Here is a 26,793-nt window from a genome sequence, read left to right as displayed (position 1 = left end):
AAAATTTGGGAAACCAGCACTTGGGCAAGCTCCCAAACAGGCATACCTGTCATTCACGTAACCCCGTTTTTAAACAGGCAGGGAGTACGTGCCTGGGGGTAGAGCAAGAAGCAACACAGAAACAGCCTCTTCTAAAAGCTCTCGTCTCATTTTCAAAATCAGACAAGTAGATCTAACACCAATGTAATTATTTTCCTCATTTTTCTTTTTAACTCACTCTACATTGGACATGAGGGCAGTGTCAGGAGGCATTGTACATTTGGAGGACGCGTGTATGTGTGTGTTTGGGAGGGGCTTAGAAAAGGCTCACCCCCACCCCAGGAAAAGAATGGGTAGGACTTGCTGGGGGTGGGGAGACAGGTGCTGCCTGAGCAGGGACAGTAGGCACTGAGGGGAGTTTCTGAAGGTCTAGCCCCAGAGGGAACAACGTACCCAGAGGCTGGGAAAGGAAGCAGGTCATGCCATGGTGGGTTGGAATTTTATCCTAAGATAAAAGAAGCAACTGGGGGTTGGGGTGTGGATTTGAACTGGAATTGGAGTTTGGAGAGACCTCTCTTGAGGCAGGACTGGAGACGGGGAAGTCCTTTTGTGAGGCAGGACCAGTGAGGAGGCTGTCGTGGAGACGCAGCAGAGTGACAATGCTGTGCCTGGAAACGCAGGAACCTGGACCAGGGAACAGAGCTGCCTCAGCCACCTCAGATCATCCTCTTAGGAGCCCTTCTGAGGGGTGGGGTAGGAATGTCCTGTACACTGCAAAGACAGGGATGCATTTGCCTCATCTGCGCCCTCCAGGCCAGACTGCCTGAGTCTGGATCCCGGCTCTGTCCCCTCGAGTTTCTTAGTTTCTTAACCTCCCTGAGCCTCAATATCCTCATCTGTAAAATGGGGATAATAATGGTACCAAACTCATATGGCTTTTGTGAAAATTAAAAGAACATATATATATATATATATATATATACATATATATATATATATACACACACATATACGTAACATGTCTAAAACAGGTAAGGACAAAGTGAGTCAGTAGAGCATTTATCTTTGTTTCTGTCCTATGTTTTGTAGCATGTGGGTTTGTTGGGGGGGGTGCTTATAAGATTTTCAAAAAGAGCCACCCTCTGCTAACCACAAAACACTCTTAGATTCCCATGACCCTCGATTCACTTGGCAGATAACTGAACCCCACCACTGTTAGCTCTGACTGTCCTATTTATCACCACAGATCTCCTCAACATTTACAGGAGGCGAAGACACCATAGTCACGTGTGGCTGCTGGTAATTCAGACATGGCCAGACCACATTGAGATGTGCGCTAATAAAAGTATAAGATACACACAAGGCTTTGAAGACTTAGTTTGACCAGAAGAATGTAAAATAGCTCAATAACAATTTTTATATTGATTTCATAATATATTATACATATTGGGTTAACTAAAATATATTATTAAAATTAAGTCACCTTTTTTTTAAAAATTCCTTCCTTCTAACTCCTTGGATTTATTTTAATTGCTGTGTTCCTAACTTCTTCCTAATTTAGCTGACTAGCTCATTAGTTTTTGACTATTTTCTTGCTAATATGAGTAATTAAGACTGTGTATTTCTCTTTAAATACTGATTTAGTTGCATCCCACAAGCCTTACGTGTACAATTCATTCTACAAGTTTTTTTTTTTTTTTTGCGGTAAGCGGGCCTCTCACTGTTGTGGCCTCTCTCGCTGCAGAGCACAGGCTCCGGACGCGCAGGCTCAGCGGCCATGGCCCACGGGCCCAGCCGCTCCGCGGCATGTGGGATCCTCCCGGACCAGGGCACGAACCCGTGTCCCCTGCATCGGCAGGCGGACTCTCAACCACTGCGCCACCAGGGAAGCCCCATTCTACAAGTTTTGATTTATATATTTTCATTGTTATTACTTCTTTATCTTTCAAATTCAAAATTTTTAATTTTTAAAATTATATTCTTAAATTGATACATAATTTAGTTTCACTGTGTTCAGAGAACTTGGTCAATACGATACCGATTATTTTAAATGTTAGGACTTACTTTATGACCTGGTATATGTTCGATTTTTGTAAACATATAATCTTCACTTGCTGGAACTATGTTTTCTATTTAATCAGTTTGATCAAGCTTATTAATTGTGTTGCTTGTTGAATCAATCCCTTATTGGAAAAAAAAAATCCCTTACTGGTTTTTAGTAAGCTTGTTCTATCAATTACGGAAAGAGATATGCTAAAATCTCTCACTATTACGGCAGGTTTGTCAACTTTTACTGTCATTCTGTCACTTTTTACTTTATACAGTTTGAAGCTGTGTCATTAGGTTAGAAGAATAAGCATAAGAGTTAGAAGGTTTTTTTTTATCTTCCTGGGAAACTGAAACTTTGATCCACCGGTTTCCTTTTAATTTTTTAAATGTAGCTACTAGAAAAATTTTAACTATATACATGGCTTGGGTTATATTTCCGTTGGACAGAGCTGGTCTAGAGGAAGAATAAGCAAGGAAACCAGCTACCAAATCCTGGGCGACTAAGGACTTGACTGCAGAAAATGACAAGCAAAGAGAGGAGAGTACTGGCAGCCCTGTAAAAGTACCACAACTCTGTTCTCCTCTCTTGCTGCTGAAGTCTAGATTGGAAATGAGAACAAGACGCTTGTGAAAAGCAGAAAGGAGTTGATGAACTCAATACATATAAGCCTTTAATTATGAAAATGACACCTAGTCTTAAAGGCAGACTTCATGTTCAAAACACAACCTACTATTCCATCAAAACAAATTTGTTATTTGTATCACTTTTTCCCTGTTTAAATTAATCAAATCATACCACCTGATTCTGAACTATTAATTCCAGATATTTAAAGCTGGAAAAGGGGAAGAATTCATGGGTATAAGGCGTTGATGAACCATCCAGTAACTTAATCCTGGATGTTCTTCCACACTCTAAAGGGGGAACAAAAATGTCTTGCTGAGTTTGGAAAATCTGTTGAACAGTAGTATACTTATGCCTACTTTCCTAGTATGTATACTCTACTTAGAAAAACAAAGAAAAAGCTGTCCAGGTAAGGAAAGCCTGGTAGCGTCCTTGTAGCCCTCCAACCTCGTTTTTCTCCCGCTCCCCTATCCCTCTTCCTCACTCCCCCTCTGCACGTGTGCTCAAGCTGGGTCTCTCTCCCCGGACAGCCTGCGTGTCACCAACCACAGTCATGCAGTCATGGCTCCCTCCCACACTAGGCCATTGATTCACCCACTTCTGGATGCCTTTGCTAACTTATACCCCTCATACCGATCCAGCCCTTGCTTCTCCTTCCTCAGCAGTTAGGGAAGTTCGTTCCATCATTAATGTGTGTATACTCCCAGTTGCTTTAATTCTGCCAAGGCTTCCCAGCTAGACCAAAAACATAGAGCATGCTCTCTGGGAGTGTCTCCACAGGCAGTTCAGATTAAATCGCTTCTCAGGAACTAGCAAGGTGTGGAAAGTGAGGTTTGACCCTCTTCCAAGACTAGCCCTTCCGCCCTCAGCACCTGGATGACTCACACAGAGGACCCAGAACCTTTTTTACTGTCCCATTCACCTCCCAAGAGCCAACCTGCTAGATAAACTCCTGCCAAACAGACCAGCAGGGAAAGCAGGGAAGGACTGAAGGAGACACATCAAAGAACAAAGGGTTTGTTCTTATCCTGTCTTGAATATAGTCTTAAAATTCAATACTACTACTCAGCCATAAAAAAGAACGAAATAATGCCATTTGCAGCAACATGGATAGACCTAGAGATTGTCATACTAAGTGAAGTCAGACAAATATCATATAATATCACTTATATGTGGAATCTAAAAAAATGGTACAAATGAACTTATTTACAAAACAGAAATAGAGTCACAGATGTAGAAAAGAAACTTATGGTTACTAAAGGGGGTGGGGGGAGGGATAAACTGGGAGATTGGGATTGACATATACACGCTACCGTATATACAACAGATAACTAATAGGGACCTACTGTATAGCACAGTGAACTCTACTCAGTACTCTGTAATAACCTATATGGGAAAAGAATCTAAAAAAGTGTGGATATATGTACATGTATAACTGATACACTTTGCTGTACAGCAGAAATTAACACAACATTGTACATCAACTATACTCCAAAAAAATTAAATTACAAAAATTCAATACTAATCTATTGTGGTAATATGAAACAATTTGGCAGTCTGTGCCAAAATTATCAGCATTTTCCAAATAGGTAGTCATAAATGTGCATTTTTAGAATTTCTGCCTGTTGGCCCTCTCCGTCTTCTACAAACACCTTCGTGCCTTCCCACCTCACCCATTTCTTTTCTCGCCTAGAGGAAGACACAGCTACTAATCGTAACCAAGGTTCATTTTATCTTACAGAAACAGCGGCACTCAGACAACGGAAAGACACATGAAAAGGCTAACGACATTCCAGTCACAGGGCTCTGCCAGTTCACATTAGTCTCTCCTTGTCCCAGCACTGACTGGAATTTAGGTGATCCCCTGCTCTACGACTAGAAATTTAAGACATTCTTCTAAACCATCAAGCTTTCAGGATTATGTGAGTGAAACCACAACCCATCCTGACAGTTTTGAGTTTGTGCCCCTTCACTCAACAGACAGGATTCCTCTTCCAGGTTCAGGATAGCGCAACTCTTCTGTGGAAGAGGATTACCAAGAGAAGGGCTCCGCTTAACACCAGAGGGCAGGAGATGTGTCTCCTTTCTCTTTGTAATCCCAGCACCCAGCATGGTGCGTGGCCTAATGAGCAGGCAACCCGAGGGTGCCAGATGAAGGGTAGCAGGTAAAACCATTTTCCCTTTTAAATGAACAATACCTAATGAAGCAACGTCGTAAACATGAATTAAGACATGAGGACATAAATTTGTCTTTCAAGTCAGCTAATAATTCTGCAGGACCCTCTTCATCGGTCAACACATTTTGCAGTCAGAACCACAGAACCAGGGGCCTGAAAGGGGCCTTGGCCATCAGCAGGTCAAACCTCCCAGTACAGATCAGGAGATGGAGTCCTACAGGGGGATCAGTGTCCGCCAAGGTCACCCACCTGATGTGGGGTTGGGCAGGACCCCTCGCCTCTTCCTATTCGAAGATGCTCCCCGAAAATCTTGCATTACTTACACACTAAAGGCTCATATGAATGCCATTGCTTACAATTCAGGAGAAAACAAAGGTCACCAAAACGTGTCTCTTCCGCAGGGCTGGCCGCATTGAGGAAGCAGGGAAGATCACTGGCGAATTTCTACCTGCAGACACCGCACGCTTTCCCGATGGATGCAAAGGTCAGTTTCCGGAGCTGCTAGTCATAGGGTCCCCCAATTCTGTCCCGGGGAAATGAGTCAACTCTGCTCTCCTGGGCTCGGAAGCTTCCAGCAATGAATTAAACCCCAAGTCGATGTGAAAGACTGAGGGGAAAGGGACACCGCGCCTGGACCCCACGTCCCGGTCGTTCACCCCTCCGCCTCCACCGCGTCCACACTTGCGCGGGCCGCGGCGCCTCCCGCCGGTCCACTCCGCGCGAGGCCACGACTCCCAGCCTGCGCCCCCGCCAGGCGCGTTTTGGGGAACCGTGCCCTGGGCGCTGCCCGCGGGGGTTTGGGCGGAGTCTCCGGGCCCAGCCACGCGGGGGCAGGGACGGATCTGAGCCGCCGCCCCCTGCCCGCGGGCCCCGCTACGCAGAGGAGGGGGCTGCGCCACGTACCTCGACCGGCAGGTGCCGCCGCCGCCGCCGCCGCCTTGGTCCGCGGCTGTAGGGGACGCCGCTCCGCGCCGCCCTCCGCCTTCGTCCGCATATTAGGGAGCGGGCGCCAGCCTGCCACCAGTCCTGGGCCCGGCGCCCCGGCCCGCCCCCTGCGCCGCGCTAGCGCCCATTCAGTCCCGGACCGTCCGCTCCCCAGCTCAGATGCGGAGGAGGGGCGTGGGGCGGGGCCTGGAGTCACGAGGACACGAGAACCAATCGGAGCGCGCGAGGGCCCCAGAGGCTGCCCTGCTCCACCGATGCTCAATCCTCCACCCTGCGGGCTTAGGGGAACTGGCCACCCCCAGCCAGACGCCCGTAGCTGGAAACGCGCTTGGCTGTGTGCTGGCCCGGGTGAGGGTCCCGGGCACCCACCGCCCTCTGGATCTCTGCGTGCGGTTAGATGGCGAAGGAACAAAAGGTGTTTATAGGCTGGTTATAGGCTTTTACTGCACAGAGGACTCGTAGATGCGGAGCCGCTGAATGAAGGGGCTTTATGTAGTCACGTGCTTTATTCTCTAGGACGGACCCGCAGGCAATACTGGTTTGGAGTTCCTGGAGCCCTCGACACAATGAGAGCAGCCTGAGTGTGTCTGGGCATTTGCCGAACAGCTTTCTGTTGTTCCACGTATCAGAAAAAATCGAGGGAGCACTAGTTTCACAGATGGGTAATTAAGACCCAGAGAGCAGAAGTGAGTCACCCTAAATCATTAGGGCATTTAGTGGCAGAGCCAGGATCAGAACCTGTGCTTGGATCTCCCATTTCCATAACTCCGGAGTCCCCCTCGATTCTGGAGCGGAAGTGTCATACAATTTTTAAAAGTGTGAATATTAGTGAATCCCCAAATTCAGGAATTAAGAGGACTTGAAAGCACGGATATGTTATTTCTTTAACACAGGCAGGTGTGTATAATGCGCCTGGTACATTGCTGTGCCGTAGGACTTGTTGACTCTTCAGTAAAGTCAGTGAAGTTGATCTGCTCTCATAATTTCCTTTCGGGTTGGTGAGCACAGAGCATCGCAGTCGTGTGCCTGTGATACCGGTTCCAGTTCCCGTTTGAAAAAGGAGATCCTAGACAAGGAGCAAAATATATTTGCGTGCACCGAGAGTCCTGTCACTCTTTTTGTTCAACAGCTTGCACACGGTTTGTATAGCTCCAGACTCTCTTTGGAGCTGTCTGTGTTCTTCCCTGGGTGGGGGCAGGGGTGCTGGGGGGAAAAAAAAATTGTGGTATCTGGGTAACAAAATCAGAAGGGAAATCTCGGAGATGAAGGGTTGGAAGGACTCTGCCTTCACACCTTTCAGAGGGATTTTGTAGTAAAAATGTTTCTGGATTATTTTAATTTGAAGACACTTGAGCATTTTGAAAATGTTGGAGGAAAAGCTGTCACTAGGAGATCTGAATCCAGTGTATTGGCCAAGGCTGGCCAACAGAGCAGCAGCCTAGCTCCCTGTTGTCTCCGGGGTCAGTGACAGCTGCAAGGAAAATGCTGAGCACCTCCCCCTCCTCTCTTGGAGACCAGCAGAGGCCTGCCTGATTATCAGATACTCTTTACCTCTACTTGCCTCAGCGGCTTTTCCCCTTTTCTCCCAGATACTGCTTGTCCATAAAGCCAGGCCTTGTTTGGAAGTATTTATTTAGAGCAGGAACAGTTGACCTTCCAGTCAATCCACCACTAGCAGAACCATGATGAGGCCTTATCACCACCACTGTCCTCTCCTGGACAGAACCCTCATCCATCCACCTCCGCATTTCAGCCAGCCCTGGGGCAGGCATGGCCCAGACACCCTTTATGGCTGGCACGGGGGTCAGCAGTACTCTGGCTTGGAGGGTAGAGAGAGAAGCTGACCCACTTGTGCAGCAAGACAAGCTGTGCCCTAAACATCCTTTCCACTGCCCGCAGGGTCACCCTTAGTTACTTTTGGCCACACCACAGGGCATGCAGGATCTTAGTTCCCCGGCCAGCATCTAACCTGCACCCCATGCAGTGGAAGCACAGAGTCTTAACCACGGGACCGCCAGGGGAGTCCCTGCCACGCTTAGTTACTGTTCAGGGTTAAGACAGAGATCCCCAAACGGTAGATGAGAATCAGCCACTGGATCTCAAAGCCTCAACTAGAATCTCTTCAAGTCAGTGACTGGTCTCAGAAAAGCCTTTGGACCCTGACTAGAAAAATGGTGGGGCTATTTGTGAATCTGGGACAGCACCCATGATTTTGTAATTTGTTAGTTCCTTATGCTCATTACTTTGGTCATTCTTCTAGCAGGCACTGCCCCCAACATCCATCCCATCTTCCCCCTCTGTGATGCAACATACGGTTTAGGTAAGTCTGCCCCACTCTTAGCTCTATGACTGGGCTGCGATTGGTGGTTCTCAAAGTATGGTCCGCAGACCCTTGGCTGGGGAGGGGCGGGGGTGGGGATCGGATCCCTGAGGACCTTTCAGAGTATCTCTGAAGTCAAAATTATTTCATTATAATCTAAGACTTTATTTACCTTTCTCACTGATGGTGCAAAAGCAAAGGTGTGCAAAAGGTATGCAACTGTAGTAGTATTTTCACCACCACACGTTCATGGTGAAAAAAAAATGCGGTTTCATTTAAGAATGTTCTTGATGGAGCAGCAAAAATTTGATTACCTCATTAAAATCTCAATCTCTGGGACCTTCCTGGTAGCGCAGCAGTTAAGAATCCGCCTGCCAATGCAGGGGACATGGGTTCGAGCCCTGGTCCGGGAAGATCCCACATGCCGTGGAGCAACTAAGCCTGTGAGCCACAACTACTGAGCCCACGCGCCTAGAGCCCATGCTCTGCAACAGGAGAAGCCGCCACAATGAGAAGCCCGCGCACCGCAATGAAGAGTAGCCCCTGCTCAACGCAACTAGAGAAAAGCTGCTTGCACCAACCAAATAAATAATTTAAAAATTAAATAATTAAAAAAAAATCTCAATCTCTCTTGAGTACACACCTTTTAAATATTTTATATGGCAAAATGGAAACTGCACATAAAACACTTTTGCTGCAAACTGAAGTATGATGGTTGTGTAAGGAGAAGCACTCATGCAATCGTTTGAGTTGCAAGCTGAACTAGCTGGTTGGTTTTTGTTTTGTTTTTTTCATGGAACACCATTTTTGCTTGAGAAAACAGCTGACAAATTATGGTTATTTCAACTTGGGTATTTGGTAGACATTTTCCTGAAAATCAACTAAGCAATCCTGTCTCTTCAAGGACAACAATTGACTACTTGTTGCCAATGGTGAAAAAATTCCAGATTTCAAAAGGGATTTGGAATTTTGGAAAACTTGTATCACCATCAGCTTGACAGCTTGTCAGTATTTCAGGACTTTTCTGATGTGATCAATGGTAATATAAATGAAGGTGATTTTTGGACATTGGATAATGTATTGTGTGCCAATATTTGGAAGACCTGCATTTACTCAGTGAATCGGTGTTTTCCAAATGGCTAATGCATGATGTTACAAAATCATGTATGGGTAAAAGATCCATTTTAAATGCAAGGCAGACAATAGGTTTTCTTTTATTTATTTATATTTTAATATAAAACAGATTTGACTTGTTTATTTATTTACTGGCCGAGCCACGTGGCATATGGGAATCTTAGTTCCCCAGCCAGGGATTGAACGCCTGCCGCCTGCAGTGGAAGCGCGGAGTCCTAACCACTGGACCGCCAGGGAATTCCCCAATGGATTTTAATTTAACAGTATGAAAAGTTCATAGATAGGGTTTCAGATTCCACAATGCAACAAACTTTTAAGAAATCACCTCTTGTAGAGTTTTGGTGTACTATCAAAGAATATCCACAATTATCCTAAAAGGCCATTAAAATATTCCTCGCTTTTCCAATTACATGTTAATGTGAAGCAGGTTTTCTTCACGTACTTTAACCAAAACGATTTTCAACAGATTGAATGCAGAAGCAGATATGAAAATCCAGCTTAATTCTATTAAGCCAGACTTAAAGAGACTTGCAAATATGTTTTTTAAAAAAGCCATTCTTCTCACCATCTTTTTGTTTTGGAAAACATAGGCTTTTTTGCCAACATATTAACATATAATTTTATTATTTTTTATGAATTATGTTATTTTTAAAGAATTTAATTTTTTCTTCCAGTTTTATTGAGATATAATTGACATACAGCACTGTATAAATTTAAGATGCACGACATAATGCTTTGACTTACATACATCATGAAATGATTATCATAATAAGTTTAGTGAACACCCATCATCTCATATAGATACAAAATTAAAGAAATAGAAAAAAATTATTCCCTCATGGTGAGAACTCTTAAGATTTACTCTCTTAACAGTGTTCATATATAATGTACAACAGTGTTGATTATATTTATCATGTTGTACATTACATCCCTAGTACTTATTTACTGTATATCTGGAAGTTTGTACTTTTTGACTGCTCTCATCCAATTCACCTCCCCCCCATCCTCTGCGTTTGGTAACCACAAGCCTGATCTCTTTTTCTGAGTCTGCTTGTTTATTGTTTGCTTGTTTTTAAAGTATAATCAACCTACAACACTGTGTTAGTTCCTGTTATATAGTATAGTGGTTCAATATTTCTATACATTTCAAAATGATCACCATGATAAGTCCAGTTACAATCTGTCACCATATAAAGATATTAAATAATTATTGACTATATTCCCCACACTGTACATTTCATACTCGTTACTCATTTATTTTGCAACTGGAAGTTTGTATCTCTTAATCACCCTCACCTATTTCTTTCCTCCCTTCACCTTTCTCCCCTCTGGCAAAAACCTGTTTGTTCTCTGTATCTATAACTCCGTTTCTGTTTTGTTATGTTTGTTCATTTGTTTTTTAGATACCACATATAGGTGAAATACAGTCTATGTCTTTTTCTGTCTGAATTATTTCACTTAGCATAATACCCTTTAGGTCCATATATGTTACCACAAATGGCAAGATTTCATTCTTTTTTTTATGGCTGAGTAATATTCCAGTGTGTGTGTGTGTGTGTGTGTGTGTGTGTGTATCTCACATCTTCTTTACCCATTCATCTATTGATGGGCGCTTAAGTTGCTTCCATATCTTGGCTATTGTAAATAATGCTGCAGTGAACATAGGGGTGCATATATCTTTTTGAGTTAATATTTTCATTTTCTTCAGATAAATATCCAGGAGTGGAATTGCTAGATCATATGGTAGTCCCATTTTCAATTTTTGGAGGGTTCTCCATACTGCTTTCCATAGTGGCTGCAACAGTGCACAAGGGTTTCCTTTTCTCCACATCTCCGCCAAAATTTGTTATTTGTTGTCTTTTTGATGATAGCCATTCTGGCAGGTGTGATGGTATCTCTTTGTGGTTTTAATTTGCATTTCCCTGATGATTAGTAATGTTGAGCATCTTTTCATGTGCCTATTGGCCATTTGTGTTTCTTCTTTGGAAAAATGTCTATTTAGATCCTCTGTCCATTTTTTAATCTGTTGTTTGTTTTCTTGATGTTGAGTTGTATGAATTCTTTGTATATTTTGGGTATTGACCCCTTATTGGATATATCGCCTGCAAATATCTTCTCCCATTCAGTAGGTGACCTATTCGTTTTGTTGGTAGTTTCCTTTGCTATGCAAAAGCTTTTTAGTTTGATGTAGTCCCATTTTTTTTATTTTTGCTTTTGTTTCCTTTGCCTGAGGAGAAATATCCCCCCGCAAAATTACAAAGACTGAGGTCAAAGAGTATACTGCCTATACTCTTCGACCTTTCAGGTCTTACATTTAAGTCTTTAATCCATTTTGAATTTATTTTTGTGCATGGTGTGTGAGAGTAGTCCAGTTTGGTCCTTTTGCGTGTAGCTGTCCAGTTTTCCCAACACCATTTATTGAAGATGTTCTTTCCCCCATTATATATTCTTGCCTACTTTGTCGGAGATTAATTGCCCATATAAGTGTGAGTTCATTTCTGGGCTTTCTATTCTGTTCCATTGATCTCTGTGTCTGTTTTTGTGCTAGTACAATACTGTTTTGCTTACTGAAGTTTTGTAATATAGTTTGAAATCAGGGAGCATAATACCTGCAGCTTTGTTTTTCTTTTCCAAGACTGTTTTGGTTACTTGGGGTCTTTTGTGTTTCCAAACAAAGTTTAGAATTATTTGTTCTAGTTTTGTGAAAAATGCCATTGGTATTTTGATAGTGATTATGTTGAATCTGTAGATTGCACTGGGTAGCTTGGTAAGTTTAACAATATTAGTTCTTCTAATCTATGTGTATATCTTTCCATTTGTTTGGGTCATCTTCAGTTTCATCAGAATCTTATAGGTTTCTAAGTAGAGGTCATTCACCTCCTTAGTTAGATTTATTCCCAGGTATTTTATTTTTTTTGATGTGATTGTAAATGAGATTATTTTCTTAATTTCTCTTTCCGATAGTTCACTCTTAGTGTATAGAAATGATCTCTGTATTAATTTTTTATCCTGAAATTTTACCAAATTCATTGATGAGTTCTGGTAGTTGTTTGGTGGGATCTTTAGGATATTCTGTGTATAGTATCATGTCATCTGCAAACAGTGACAGTTTTACTTCTTCCTTTCCAATTTGGATTCCATTTATTTCTTTTTCTTGTCTGATTGCTGTGGCTAGGACTTCCAATACTATGGTCAATAAAAGTGGCAAAAGTAGGCATCCTTGTCTTGTTCCTGATCTTAGAGGAAATGTTTTCAGCTTTTACCATTTAGTATAATAGTAGATGTGGGCTTGTCATATATGGTCTTTATTATGTTCAGGTATGGTCCCTCTATACCCACTTTGTTGACAGTTTTTATCAAAAATAGATGTTGAATTTCATCAAAAGTTTATTCTGCCTGTATTGAGGTGATCGAATGATTTTTATTCTTCAATTTGTTAATGTGGTGAATCACACTGATTGATTTGTGGATATTGAACTATCCTTGCACCTTTGGGATAAATCCCACCTGATCATAATGTATGATACTTTTAATGTATTGTTGAGTTTAGTTTGCTAACATCTTGTTGAGGATTTTTGCATCTATGCCCATCAGTGATATTGGCTTGTAATTTTCTTTTTTGTGTGGTATCTTTCTGGTTTTAGTATCAGGGTGATGCTGGCCTCACAGAAAGAGTTCAGAAGTATTCCTTCCTCTGCAATTTTTTGGAATAGTTTGAGAAGGATAGGTGTTAACTCTTCTCTAAATGTTTGGTAGAATTTACGCATGAATCTGTCTGGTCCTAGACTTTTGTTTGTTGGGAATTTTTTGATTACTGTTTCAATTTCATTGCTGGAAATTGGTCTGTTCATATTTTCTATTTCTTCCTGGTTTGGCCTTGGGAGATTGTACATTTCTAGGAGTTTGTCTATTCCTTCTAGGTTGTCCTTTTTATTGGCATAAAATCGTTCATTGTAATCTCTTATGATCTTTTGTATTTCTTCGGTGTCGATGAATTTAACTTCTAATTTGGCAAGTATCAATAGATAAAATCTCCATTAAAAAGATTCTTTGGTCGCCTCGTTAATTTCTGTGAGTGTAAAGGGGTTCTGAGACTATAGTTTAAGACCTACTGGTTTCAACCACCCATAGTTGTCTCATCCTCCTTGCCACTAGGATTGGTTTATGGGTGGCCATAGGAACAAGACTGATCCAATCAGAGGAGATCCCAGGAATTTATCAAGTGGTGAGAAAGAGATGCTCTCATATCCTGCAAGACAGGAGCCAGGCAATACGTAGTCTTAGAAATGGCTGAAAAGGCAGCCAAGTAAGAAGAACTTACCTTAAGAAGAAAATAATGTTGTGGAGAAAGCAGAGAGAGAGGTTAGAAAGAAACCATTTCCTTTTTGACATTTTGAGCCACTTGATCAAACCAGACCTGCAGCCCATCCTACTTCTACACATTCCAGTTTTATGAGCCAACGAATTCCACTGTGGTTAAACTAGCCAACCTCAGGTGCCGCAGTTGATGCATTATGTACCTGTTTGTGTGTATTTCTTTTTTTCCTCAACAGGTGCCTGAGACCTCAGGATAATATACTTTCTAGGGTTTACTCATCCAGTCCTCATCACTGCAACACAAATTAGCTTCTAAAGTGAACTTGGAAGGCAGAGTAGGATCTGGGAGGAAAGGAACCTAGCACAGATGAGTGACGTCAAAAGTGCCAACATTTTTGAGAGGAACAAGGAACAGTGGCATCTGATCTTGAATAGGAAGATTATAGCAGATTTTTATTTTCTTTTGCTTTTGTGTATTTTCAGATTGGATAACATGAGCATGTATCACTTTTATGTTGAGAAAAAAATAGAACTATATTCTTATTTTTTTAATAGCCCATCGAATGGGGGCAAGGCTTTGCAGGTTGGGATTGGAGAGCAGATTGCTCCCACGGCGAGAGAACTCTTGGGCTAAAATTGCTAGCAGGGATGTAAGATCTGTAAGGCATGCAGATGGGCCTAGGAAACAAACTTCCTTTCATTTCCAGCTTTGCCAGGAGTCAACTTCAAAGATTCAGGGGAATGAACAACATCCCGAAGGGTTAAGGATTCATTAATTATGCCTCAATCAAATTGGCTGGAATATTTGCAGTTAAAAAACAGAGAGAGAGAGAGAGAGAGAGAGAGAGAGAGAGAGACAAATGTGAAGATTATTCCAACACTGGAAAAGGCTTAAGACAGAACTTAAGTGAAAACAACAACAACAAAAAGAGGATACAGATTGTATGCAAATTTCTCTCTATCATGTGGCCAAAAACTGGAAGATAACTTGGAAAAAGAAACCAGTTGTGGCATTAGGGTGGTGAGATCATGAATAATCTTTTTTTCCTTTTTAAGGAATGTCCTTCCAGGTTGCTAAATGTTTTTTACAATAAATAAAAATGCGGGGAGTCATTGGTTCAAATTACCGAGGTCTCAGAGGCCTCTCCAGATGGCCTGTTTCTTTTCACCTGCCAAATGGCTCTCATCTGACACCAGGACAGAAGCTGTGCCTTCCCCAGGGCCTGGCATCCTTGAAGCTGTTAGTGGTGATGCCGATACGACTCCTTTGTAAGCGGCCAGAAGGAAAGAAGGGAAGGAAGTTGTAGCAGCCAAGACTGAGGATGAGGGTGAGGTGAGGATTCAGGAATCCCTCGCCCTCCACCACCACCTCATGGGGGTTCTGCCCCAGGCACTGTCTTTGTCTTTTCCCCCTGGTGTGCTTCACCTTCTGTTCGACCCCCATCCGAGTCCTCCGGAGGTGCCGTGCCTCCCTCGGCCCCAAGGGGCTGGAGCGCGGCTGCAGCCAAAACAGCACAGACTCTCTCTGCTGCCCCGAAGCACAAGGAAAGCTGGTCCCTTGAGGTTTTACTAGGAATGTTTCCCGTGAACAATCAAGGGAGAAGCAGAAGTAAAACACAAGGGAGGGAAAGAGACGTTACGAAAGCATCAGGAGAGGCTGTCTGTGGGCAGAGGACGGCTTATTGAGGAAACAATTCTGCCCAGACTGAATCCTTTTGGAAGCTGTGGGACATGTCTTCACACACAGAGATTCAAGCAGGCCCTCGTTCCGTCCATCCTCCACCCCTATGTTCATTGCACAAACATTTGCCGAGTGCCTATTATGTGCCGTAATTATTAGTAGTATATGGTATTATGCTAATCAAGGTGTCGGTCAGGGCTGTGTTTTATCTTCACGACTCCCCTTTGAGGTGAGGGATGTCTTATCTAAGGAAGTTGAGGCCTGGGGAAACTTAGGGAAAGGAAGTAACCTGCACAAGATCACATGGCTAAGAAGTAGCAATGTCAGGATGTGAACCCAGGCGATCAGACTCCAGAGCCCACCTAAGACATGGTCCTTGCCCTTCAGGACCTTCAGGACCAAATGGTCTAACTAAAGAGAAAGACACTTGAAAAACAAATGAGCAAACAAAACCAGCCACGCCACGAGATATAAGGGAAAGATAATGAACGAAGCACAAGGGAGCATCAAGAGGACATGGCTGGGTCTGCCTCAGAGCTCAAGGACATCTCTTGGAGGGGTGAATCTTGAATTTGGCATCAAAAGGTAGGGTAGGTAGACTGGCAGGTACATTCATTTGGGGCTGTGTTCATTTTCGGTTGCTGCATAAATCATCGCAAATTTAGCGGATTAAAACAACACCAATTTATTATCTCACACTTCAAGTTCAGGTACAGTGTGACTGGATTCTCTGCTCAGGATCTCACGTGACTGAAATCAAGGTGTTGGCCTTGACTGCAGTCCTCACGTGGACTCTGGGTCCTCAGTCAAGTTCACTGGTTTTTGGCTGTTTCCTTGCAGTTCCGGGGTTGCGGTCCTCACGGTTTTTGCTAGCGGTGGACCAAGGACCACCCTCAGCTCCTAGGGGCCGCCCACAGCTCCTTGCTTTGTGACCCCATAGGAAGTTCACAACATGGATGTTTGCTTTCTGCCAGGCCAGCCAGAGCACAGCTCCATGACTAGCTCTTCTGCTACTAGTCAGATAAACTCTCTGCTTAAAAAAAATCTCATGTAATTAAGTCAGGCCCACCCAGAAAAATCTTCTTATTTTAAGATCAGCTGATTTGGCGGGCTTCCCTGGTGGTCCAGCGGTTAAGACTCTGTGCTCCCAATGCAGGGGGCCTGGGTTCGATCCCTGGTCAGGGAACTAGATCCCGCATGCCTCAAAGAAGATCCCACATGCGGCAATGAAGATCCCAAGTGTTGCAACTAAGACCCGGCATAGCCAAATAAATAAATGAATATATTTTTTAAAAAATAGATTAACTGATTTGGGAAATAATTACATTTGGAAAATCCCTTCACAGCAACACCTAGATTAGTGTTTGATTGAATAACCAGGAGAAAGTGTGTGTACACGAGAGGCTTGGGATATGGGGGGCCATCTTAGAATTCTGCCTACCACAGTAGGCAGGAGTTAGCAAATGGAGATTTAGCAAATGGAGAAGATGAGGAAGATCAATCCAAGAAGAGGAAATAGGATTAGCAAAGGATTCCGAGAGACCGTTGGAGAATGAATATAGAAAAGTGAATGCCATGTTTCCAGCCACATGGCAGGCCAAATTCTGGAGATATCTGCCAAGTCAAAACTCCTTAAGATGCTGGGGGCTTCCCTGGTGGTGCAGTGGTTAAGAATCTGCCTGCCAATGCAGGGACACAGGTTCAAGCGCTGGTCCGAGAAGATCCCACATGCCACGGAGCAACTAAGCCCGTGCGCCACAACTGCCGAGCTTGCGCTCTAGAGCCCGCGAGCCACGACTACTGAGCCCATGTGCCACAACTACTAAAGCCTGCTCACCTAGAGCCCGTGCTCCGCAACAAGAGAAGCCACCGCAATGAGAAGCCCACGCACCGCAACGAAGAGTAGCCCCCGTTCACTGCAACTAGAGAAAGCCCAAGTGCAGCAATGAAGACCCAATGCAGCCAAAAATAAATAAATTAAATAAACAAATTTATTTTAAAAAATCCTTAAGATGCTGAGGATACTATCAAAGGCATGTTTTTACAGGAAGGCTGAGCTGCCACTCTGAGGCAGAAACAATGGAAAAATGTGACTATAGAGAGGTGAGTGGGAACCAGAGTTTGCCTTAGAGCCATCTGTTAATTCTTGTCAAGTAGATTGGAGATGGGAGACAAAACCTAGGCTGAAGCAGAATGTGAGATTAGAATGGTGACCCTTATGGGTAGCCCAGAACCTCAAAGGGTAGAAGTTTCAATGGGTGTAGTCAGATTTCACTCCCCAAGGGAAACAGTGGAATACTCACTACAGGTAATTACTTGCCTTAAGACACCTAATTTTAGTTCAGAGTGGAACCAAAATAAAGAGGAAATTTTCCCCTGAGAATTCTCAACCAAAAGCCTGCACTCATACAGGTTTGGGGCTGGAGTTCACATCACCTCCAGAACAAAAAACCTTTTAAAGCGGTCCTAGGTTGGTAGTTCTCTCAGATCCCTGTAAGAAGGAAATCACCTCTAGAGACATGCTTTTTAGACCCAAGCCTAAGACAATTCCCATAAATTTCCTTCGACCATCAGGGACATGTCACTTCTGCTTATCCCAGAGGGACAATTCATCCTTTGTGGCCATTTTACTAGGATCAACAAGGGAATAATCACAGCTTTTCTATTTTCTATACACTTAAAATTAAAATTTTTACTGAAGTATAGGATACCAACCAAGAAGTTCAAAAATCACAACTGTACAGCTCAGTGAATTCTGACTCAGTGAAGATACCATGTCAAGAAAGAGAACGTAGCCTACATTCCCAAAGCTTGCCTCACAACTCCTTTCTGGTCACCATCTCCATCCTCTCCTCTGCAATGGTAGCCACTCTTCTGATTTCTACCTCATAGATTTTAGCCTTTTTTTTTTTTTTTTTTTTTTTGCAGTACACGGGCCTCTCACTGTTGTGGCCTCTCACGTTGCGGAGCACAGGCTCCGGATGCGCAGGCTCAGCGGCCGTGGCTCACGGGCCCAGCCGCTCCGCGGCACGTGGGATCTTCCCGGACCGCGGCACGAACCCATGTTCCCCGCATCGGCAGGCGGACTCTCAACCACTGCGCCACCAGGGAAGCCCTAGCCTGTTTTTGAACTTTATACAAAAGAAATCCCACTGTATGGACTCTGTGTCTGGTTCCTTTCATTCAATGTTGGGTTGGTGAGTTTCATCTGTGTTGCCGAATGCAGCTTAAATTTGTTCATTTTCATTGCTGCCTAGTGTGGATATATGACAATTTTTTTATCCCTTTGATTGACATTTGGGTTGTTTCAAATTTGAGATTATAACAAATAGTGATGCTGTAAATGGTCTTATTCATGAGTTTTGGTGGCCTTGTGCCTTGTTTTAACCTTCAAGAAGAGGAAGAACAATCTTAAGAGAGTAGTGACGTCACTAGGAGTCCCGCTATCATCCCACCCTGTCACTCGTGATCTAACATTTTACCGAACCTAGATGATCTGAGATAGTTCTTGTACTCAGTATAGCTATGTGGAGACGCTTAGAAACTCAATGAGAGTCAGAGATGGAAGAAATCTTATATATCATCCAGCCCAGAATTTCCCAAACTTCAACTGTACAAATGCCATAGCTGTGATTTTTGCCATATTTTTGTACCACCTTACCATCACTTAATATTTTTCTTTCCACTGTCTAACTTTTTATCATTTAAAGATCTGCTTCAGCCTTACCTTAAGCGATGACGGCTGCTTTGAACAGATAGCTTTGATGTGCTAGCTATGTTCTTTCTATTACACATTAAAATAAACACATGGGGACTTTCCTGGTGGTCCAGTGGTTAAGAATCTGTCTTGCAATGCAGGGGACGCCGGTTTGATCCCTGGTAGGGGAACTAAGATCCCACATGCCACAGGGCAACTAAGCCCACATGTCACAACTAGAGAGAGAGAAGCCCGCGTGCCACAACTAGAGAGAAGCCCGCGTCCTGCAACAAAGAGCCCGCGTGCCTCAATGAAAGATCCTGCGTGCCGCAACTAAGACCCAACGCAGCCAAAAAAATAAATATATATTTTTTAAAAAGCTTAAAAAGAAAGACTACAGTTTCAGATAACCTCCTCTTCGAACATGAGACAGATATTTTAAAAAAATAAACACATAACTATTTAAATAAATTTGTCAGCCTGCTTCCTGTGTGATATATTCTCCGTGTCTCATTTTGGTCCAACCCCACCTTCCTCTGTCTGGGAAGCTGACCCCTGCAGACCGACTCAAGCAGCTCCCTTGTCTTCTGGCTTTTGCTGTGTTCAGCTGCGAGGCGTTGGAGGGTAGCTAGAGGTCAGGGTATTCATGCCCCTGGCCTCTGCCCTGCCCTTCCCCAGTCGGCAGTGGCCACATTCTCTATCAAAGGCCGCAGATCTGGTCAGGCAGACACTCTCTCACAGCTAATAGTTTCATCTTCTTGCCCCTTGTGATGAGAAAAACAACTTTTTTTTTCTGAGTTACTGCCTAGGCATTTTACAGTATGATAACCCTGCTCACACCCAGAGTGTGGACATTTTAGATATGGACTTGAGTTTAGGTTACCCGCCCTAAGTTCCCGCCTTGTGAGGCAGTTTTGTTTCTTGTTTTTGTTTTTTGTCCATGCAGCATGGCTTGTGGGATCTTAGTTCCCCAACCAGGGGTCGAACCCAGACCCACAGTGGTGGAGGTAGGAGGTCCTAATCACTGTATCGCCAGGGAATTCCCAGAGGCAGCTTTCGAATAACCGTTTAGAGTTAAGCCCCGGAAAGCCTAGTGACCTCCACCCCGGCTTGCTACCCTGCTCTCTCTGTCCTGCTCACTCATGACCTGGGATGTAGGACTGCCCTTCCCCCAGCTTCTAGAATCTTGTGAATAATAAATCTTATGACTCTATTTCCTTTGTGTGGGTGTATTAGAGCTGTGCCTTCAATCAAGCTGACGGGTTTCACTTCCTTGAAGTGGGAGCTTAGATGCTGTGGGAGCTCCGGGCCATGCCCCCCCGAGGAGTGGCTCCGTCTCCTCATTCAGCAGGTCATAATTGGCATGTTCTTTTTTTAAAAATTTATTTATTTTTATTTATTTATTATTTTTGGCTACATTGGGTCTTCATTGCTGCGTGCGGGCTTTTCTCTAGTTGCGGCGAGCTGGGGCTACTCTTTGTTGCGGTGCGTGGGCTTCTTACTGTGGTGGCTTCTCTTGTTGCTGAGCACGGGCTCTAGAGTGCAGGGGGGGCTTCAGTAGATGCGGCATGTGGGCTCAGTAGTTGTGGCACGCGGGCTCAGTAGTTGTGGCTCGCGGACCCTAGAGCGCAGGCTCAGTAGTTGTGGCGCACGGGCTTAGTTGCTCCTCGGCATGTGGCATCTTCCTGGACCAGGGCTCGAACCCATGTCCCCTGCATTGACAGGCGGATTCTTAGCCACTGCGCCACCAGGGAAGCCCCCTAATCGGCATATTCTTAATTCAATACACCAGCTTCTAGCTTCTCAACACATCCCTTCAGGTCGAAGAGTGGTCATGACTTCCAGGTGTTGCAAGTCCCTGGCATTTACCATCTCCTTTTGGCACCCTTAATCGTGCCCATCCCTTTGTCAACAATCCTTTCCCTGAACCCTCCTCAACTCCTCCCTTTCATGGGGCCATCTGCTTCCTGCTAGGAGGAATGCGATGTCAAACATCACCAATGGTAGGCATCCCTTCCTTCCACCTGTACAGGTGCTAGCTGATACCCAGGAGGGAACACACTCATCCAAGGTCCCCCAGCTGTGAGTGCCAGAGCTACGAATGGTCTCCCTAATTCAATGCACTTCTCACCGTAAATGTTACTTCTCAGGGGAGAAACTGGTCAGTTCTGATAACAGTGCCCGAGTGTTCAATACAGTAAGTCCCCTACATATGAACTTCCAAGTTGCGAATTTTCAAAGATACGAATGTGCAGCTGGTTCCAGCAAGGAACCAGAACCTGTGCCATCCACTTCAGGCGTGAGTGGAATTGCAGCTCGCCCTCCGTCTCCTGTTGCTGACGATCCTTCAGCTCTACCATCTCCCACCTCCTCTCCCTCCTCCGGTCAGTAACTCTTCTTACCTGTTCACTCGATGCCAGCCCTGTACGTATGCCAGCTGTTGTACTGTACTATTGCACTTTTCAAGGTACTGTAAGATTAAAAATGTTTTCTTTATTGTTTGATTTTTATGTACGTATTATTTGTGTGAAAAGTATTATAAACCTACTACAGTACAGCACTATATAGCCCGACTGTGTTAGCTGGGTACCTAGGCTAACTTTGTTGGACTTACAAACAAATTGGACTTAATCACCGTGCTCTTGGAATGGAACTCGTTCGTACGTAGGGGACTTACTGTATTGCAAGTCCCCTTAGTAATCTCTCTCTTACACCCCCTTCCCTGTCCTGCTCCATTTGTTGCTGGGCCCCAGATTTACCTGGATCACAGCTGGCTCACTCCTTCCTTCCCCTAACCCAGCACTCACGTGTGTCCCGCATCTGGCCTCCCAGAGTACTTGCCTTTTCTCAGACACACCGGCATTTCACCTCTCTGCTTTGATCAGGAGGCCTTCCCAGGGGAGGCCCAAAGGCCCGACCCACATACTCTTCTTCTATATATGCTTGCTGCCTAACTTTTCTCCTCTATCCAGAGAGAATCATGCCTCCCCTGTTCTCCCCAAACTCTAACAACACTGGCCCCAATGGTGACTAGTTGTGTATGTGTTTTCCTGACGACACTGCTTCTATGAACGATCCTGCTGGATTTCTCTTTCTGACTCAAATAGCCCCTTCACTGTGCTATGTCGAATTAAATTGCATTCATTGGGGCCATCAAGAGCATTAGAGTGTGAAAGATGTTCTGATGAGTCCAAGGGGAATGTCTATCCTGGTCATTTTTAATGATTATTTATTTTCAAAGGATATATGGATAAGATGGTCTGAGGCAAGGGTGGGATCCCAGGGCGGCCTCTTCCCATTCTCTTATTCGTCCCCTGTGAGGCCTGAGGGAAAGGGGCAAGGCAGTGGTCATCCAGTTTCATTATGGGTCCGGGGTCCTCTAACTGAGGTCCTTAGATGGGCAGCATCGGTCCGATAAACGCCGGTAATCACGTGCAAACTGTTGAGTGAGTGTGCCCCTGGGGAGTGGGGCGGCGGAGGGTCGGGGAGGAGCCTCAGAGCTCTCCTGGAATTCCCAGAGGGACTCAGCTCCAAAGAACACTTTGGCCTCCCTGCTTCCTTCCTTCGGCCTTGAAGAGGAAGGAGGCCTTGCTGAGCTCCACATCTGAGGTTGGGTCAAAGCCCCTGCAAGTCATCAACTGTTCTTGCTGGACTTTTTCCTGTCTGTCTGGATCTCCCACGGGGGCCTTGAGGAAGGGTAGAGTTGGCCTCAGGGGCAGCTCTTTTGGGATCTAGGTGTTTGAATCCAGAGTCATAGCCATGTTATTGCCTCTTTCAGACATCGTGCCTGTGAGCATCTGTCCAGGGCCTGAGCTTGGGGGGCAAAGTCCTTTCTGGAGAGCATCCGGAGCCGCCTCCGAGTTTACCACTGATGGTGGGCTGACCCACGACCAGTCAGCTCCCCGCTCTGAGCACCTCAGGGACCCTGGACTGTGAGCGAAAGGGGTCACATGTCAGGAGGACAGAGTTCCCCGAGGGGCCAAGTTCTTAGACAGCGATATCGGCTCTGGCAGGGAAATCTGGAGCGTGTAGTGAGTGTAGGGCTGGCTCTCCAGGACTGTCTCCTTTCGAGGAAAAGAACTGGGTGGCAGGGTGGGGTTTGGGGATTGAGGTGTGGCCAGGGTTTTACTGCCCACTATTCTCTTCTCTTTACTGTGTCTCACTCAGAGCTGAAGGAAGAGGCCTCGGCAATGGGTGAAATTTAGGGGAGCCTAACTGTGGCTTCAACCCTAGCAGGTGGTGGTGTGCCCAAGGTCCTCTGAACCCTTCCACCACACATAACCCAGACTGCCACAGCTCCTACCACCCCCACACGTGGGAAAGGGCACCAAACTGGACATCGGGAGCTCAAGTCCTAATTCTCCCAACACCAACTACTCGTGTATTCTTGGGCGAGTCACTTAACTTCTCTGGGTCTTGACTCCCGCAGCTGTCAGAGGGAGATAATAATCCTATAAGGTCCTCAGAGTGACTTTGAGGATCGAGTTGATACGTGTGAACGTCTTCAATTTACTCTAAAGCCTGATCGGTATATATTACTAATATTTACTCTGGAACCCCTTCCTTGCTTTGGGCCCTGCTACATGAACCAACGTGGGAATGGTGAGTAACAAACTTTTCATTTCCGTTTCCGGACAATTATTTGCATTTGTAACCAAGACCTCCCATGTCTTTGATCAGAGAAAAGAGTAGGGAATAAATTTCAAATTTGCAGGCAGGTGGAGAAGAGGGACTTCTGAGTCGGAGGGTCCTGCTTCCTTCACGGGAGACTTTGCTGGCATTGCCATCTCTCTCCTCGTGAAAGGACGGACCTTGTTATCTACGTCATCAGGGAAGTTCTTGTGCAGAAGGCTGAGGGGAAAAGAATTTCCAAGGACAAGACACCCGCTGGGAAACCCAACTTCCCAAACGTCCTCCATCTGTCAGCTGCTTGGAACAAGCTGATGCTTCCATGAGGCTGTTTTCAGTTGGGAAATCTGAAAACACCACAGCAGCGGGAAAGGGAAATAATTCTCTCCTTGCATTCCTGCGTTAGGCTGGTGAAGGGGGAAAAAACTGCCAAAAAGTTTAGTAACGTTTGAAGTCGCCTGTCAAGTTCAAGGTGTTTGTTTTCGTGGGATAGGCTGGCAGCCGCTTGCTTTCTCTCTTGCTCAATCCTTCCTCCTTTATTCCATCAGAGTTCTTGTTTCTTATCCAAAGGGCTCAATTCCTTTTTGAGTGATTTCCATTTTCTAGTCCCTGGTCTCTTCTTTATCCTATAAATATGGACACTGATTCATCAGAGTTTTCCAGTTCACCTTGGTGTAGTCGCGCATCTGGCTCGTGAATTAATGCTTCTCTCAAGTCTAACTCAATTCTGTATGTCACTCTCCTGTTTCCAAACTCTCATCAGGCTCCTCATGATCTACTGAAATAACTTCCATCTCCTGACCTCGGCTTTCTTCCATCTGGTCCCCAGGGCAACAGCCAACACAGACCCAAAGCCAGACGCACTGTTTCCACTGGCTGATGCAGCCCCAGGTTGGGGCGCAAGGCTCAGAAAGGGGCATTTGAACTGCAGGTGAGCCCCGTTGCCCTGCTCACCCCGGTGCCTTTGTCAGACACCTGTTGGTCCCAGATGCCCTTTCCAAACTCATCTCCTAACTCTCCCTTCTCCCTGCCCTTCTCCCTAGCCCAGCACCCTCTCACTGCCTCTCTCAAAGGCCTCAACTTATCCTGTATCTGCACGCTTGTTATACTATTCCTTCCACCCCAATTTCTTTAACTTCCCTCTTAAAGCCTCCCAAGGCCCATCTCAGATGGCACTCCCTCATTAGTCAAGCGTGTATATAGACGGAGCTTGATCATATTGTAGGGGATCTGGGTGGGCTGTTTCCCACGCAGCCCAGAGCTGCACAGACTCCCCAGAGAGGAATCTTCCTGGAAGGTGGGGTCAGGCTGCCAGCATGTCTGGACCCCGAGCGGCAAGAAGAGCTGGGACTCCCTGAATTTAGAAATTAATGGCATGAGGGAATTCCCTGGCTGGCCAGTGGTTAGGAGTCCGCACTTTCGCTGCCGAGGCACAGGAGGGCGCAGGTTTGATCCCTGGTCGGGGAACTAAGATTCCACAAGCCACACAGCACAGCCTGGGGCTGGAGTGCAAGAAATTAATGGCATGAGTCCTCTGTCCTTCTGTTCTGCACCCCACACTGCACTGTGCCTTGGCCCTCAACCCAGAGGCCCACTCTGTTACCGTCTCCAGAGGGTAAAACTCCAGATTTCTGCTGTGGTGAGACGGGGGTAGGTGCCCAGTGGAATAAAAAGGGTCTCAAGGGACCTAGGAAATGTAGTAACAGCAGACACTCAGAGATTGCTTACCAAGTGCGAACACTGCCTACGGTAAGCCCAAGGTAATTTACATATCCTAGCTCTGTTTGCATATATAAACATATATTTACATACTTTGACTACGCCTCAAATAGCGCTTCTCCTAGTCTTCACCTAATGACACATGATCTGCCAGCCGGATCCAGAAGTCCCTGGGGCTCCCGCTTCCTCCGTTTGAGGAGTCTGTGGTGTGAAACACTTGCTCTATCCTTTTCCAAGTCAGACTTGGGATTGGGCTCGAAAGACTGCTCGGCCAGTTATCCCTCCTTGGTTTGCTTTCCCGCTTCCAGAATGTTATTGCTATTGTCTCCTCCTAAAATTCTTTCCTACATAGCATCACTGTAAGTGTGCTAGTGGCTAAGAGACGTTTATCTCTATGGAGAGAGTTGCCCACGCACCTGAGCTGCCACAGCCAACTCCACGTCTCCTGCCCGAGGCCACACCTTAAGTCAGGTGCAGGGGACAGGCGTGTGTGCGTCCAGGGTGCCTACTTAGCTTTGCTCTCGAAACAGCACATAAGCCGCGTAAAAGGTGGTGATGAATGGATGGACGCAACTCCCCTTCGTACCTCCGGTGGGCAGGCATGAAACTCGGTGCTCTCGGCAACCTGGGTGGAGGAGGTAAGAGCTGCGGGCGCTCAGCCTTTTATACCCCCAGCCACGTCAGCATCCTGAAGCCACTTATGCTCTCATGTGTGACATTAATTCTGCCATTCAGGAAGCAGCACTACTCAGCTCCTCCTGACCTTGTGGCTGAACCAGCCCTGGGCCATCTCTCCTTCTCTGCACCTGGGTGACAGGGCTTCAGGTTTTGCGTTTATGTCCAATTCTGGGCTTCCCGTGCATGGGTCTCCCCACGACCTGCCACACCTCAAAGTTCTGAAGAAAGGTAAATGCAGAAAGGTTTTTATTCCCCAAACCCCAAAGCTGCCTCTAGGTAGGTCGGCAAGGTTGGGCCCCATGGCCCGCCTCTTCACCTTGGAAAGGTTTAGGGCCTAGACAGGGCTACTACTAGCCTTGAGCAAAACAGGGAACTGTACCTCTTGGATTTTGCATGATAAGTACACAAAGCTCTAATGTCAACAAGGGCAACGCTCCTTCTTGGACGTGGTGCACTGGTGCAGTGGCACAAGGTGCCTTGGGCAGTTGCACACAGTGGCCTTGGGTCCAAGGCCATCTTTTGGCCTCTCTCCTGAGCTCACAGCAGAATCTCTTTATCTTTCCAGTCTGTTGGTTAGGACACGTCTGCCTGAAAAAGAGTAATAGCAGGCAGAGAGAAGCAAGAATGAGAGCATTTCCTCTAATATACATTTATTATTAGTTTCTAAATTAAGAGACTCTTTTTTTTTTTTTTTTTTAGCATTTTGAGGTTTACAGAAAAATGGAACAGAAAATACAGAGTTCCCACACACATCCTCGCCCACACCAAGTTTCCCTTGTTCTGAACGTCTTGCATTAGTGTGGTACATTAGGTACAATGGATGAACCAATAACACCTGGTGATTAG

General features: G+C 45.3%; 1 protein-coding gene and 1 long non-coding RNA gene across 6 annotated transcripts in view; one reads left to right on the top strand and one right to left on the bottom strand.

Annotated features, from left to right (window-relative positions):
• The window catches only part of ST3GAL5 (ST3 beta-galactoside alpha-2,3-sialyltransferase 5), a 49,988-nt gene extending 44,042 nt beyond the window's left edge, over nucleotides 1-5,946 (bottom strand). The window contains exon 1 of one of the 4 annotated variants that reach the window (XM_067704488.1): nucleotides 5,731-5,946. In XM_067704488.1, the coding sequence (XP_067560589.1) occupies nucleotides 5,731-5,821 (91 nt within the window). In that variant the 5' untranslated portion in view covers nucleotides 5,822-5,946. Of the gene's footprint in view, nucleotides 1-5,150; nucleotides 5,568-5,730 lie in introns of those variants that run through there. The other 3 variants (XM_067704489.1, XM_067704490.1, XM_067704491.1) reach the window with 3 other exon arrangements.
• A 64-nt stretch (nucleotides 5,947-6,010) lies between these two features.
• On the top strand, nucleotides 6,011-8,711 carry LOC137205994 (uncharacterized). 2 transcript variants are annotated; one of them, XR_010934402.1, is made up of 4 exons: nucleotides 6,011-6,187; nucleotides 6,781-6,911; nucleotides 8,033-8,092; nucleotides 8,444-8,711. It is a non-coding gene; the product is annotated as an uncharacterized lncRNA (long non-coding RNA). The 2 variants fall into 2 exon arrangements; XR_010934401.1 differs by having other exon boundaries at nucleotides 6,012-6,187; nucleotides 8,449-8,711.
• Nucleotides 8,712-26,793: the final 18,082 nt, after the last annotated feature.

This window comes from Pseudorca crassidens, chromosome 14 (genome assembly GCF_039906515.1).
Source record: "Pseudorca crassidens isolate mPseCra1 chromosome 14, mPseCra1.hap1, whole genome shotgun sequence".
In the NCBI taxonomy this organism is placed as follows: domain Eukaryota; kingdom Metazoa; phylum Chordata; class Mammalia; order Artiodactyla; family Delphinidae; genus Pseudorca; species Pseudorca crassidens.
Note: the sequence above shows the minus strand (reverse complement) of the source record. Positions and strands in the feature narration are given on the sequence as shown.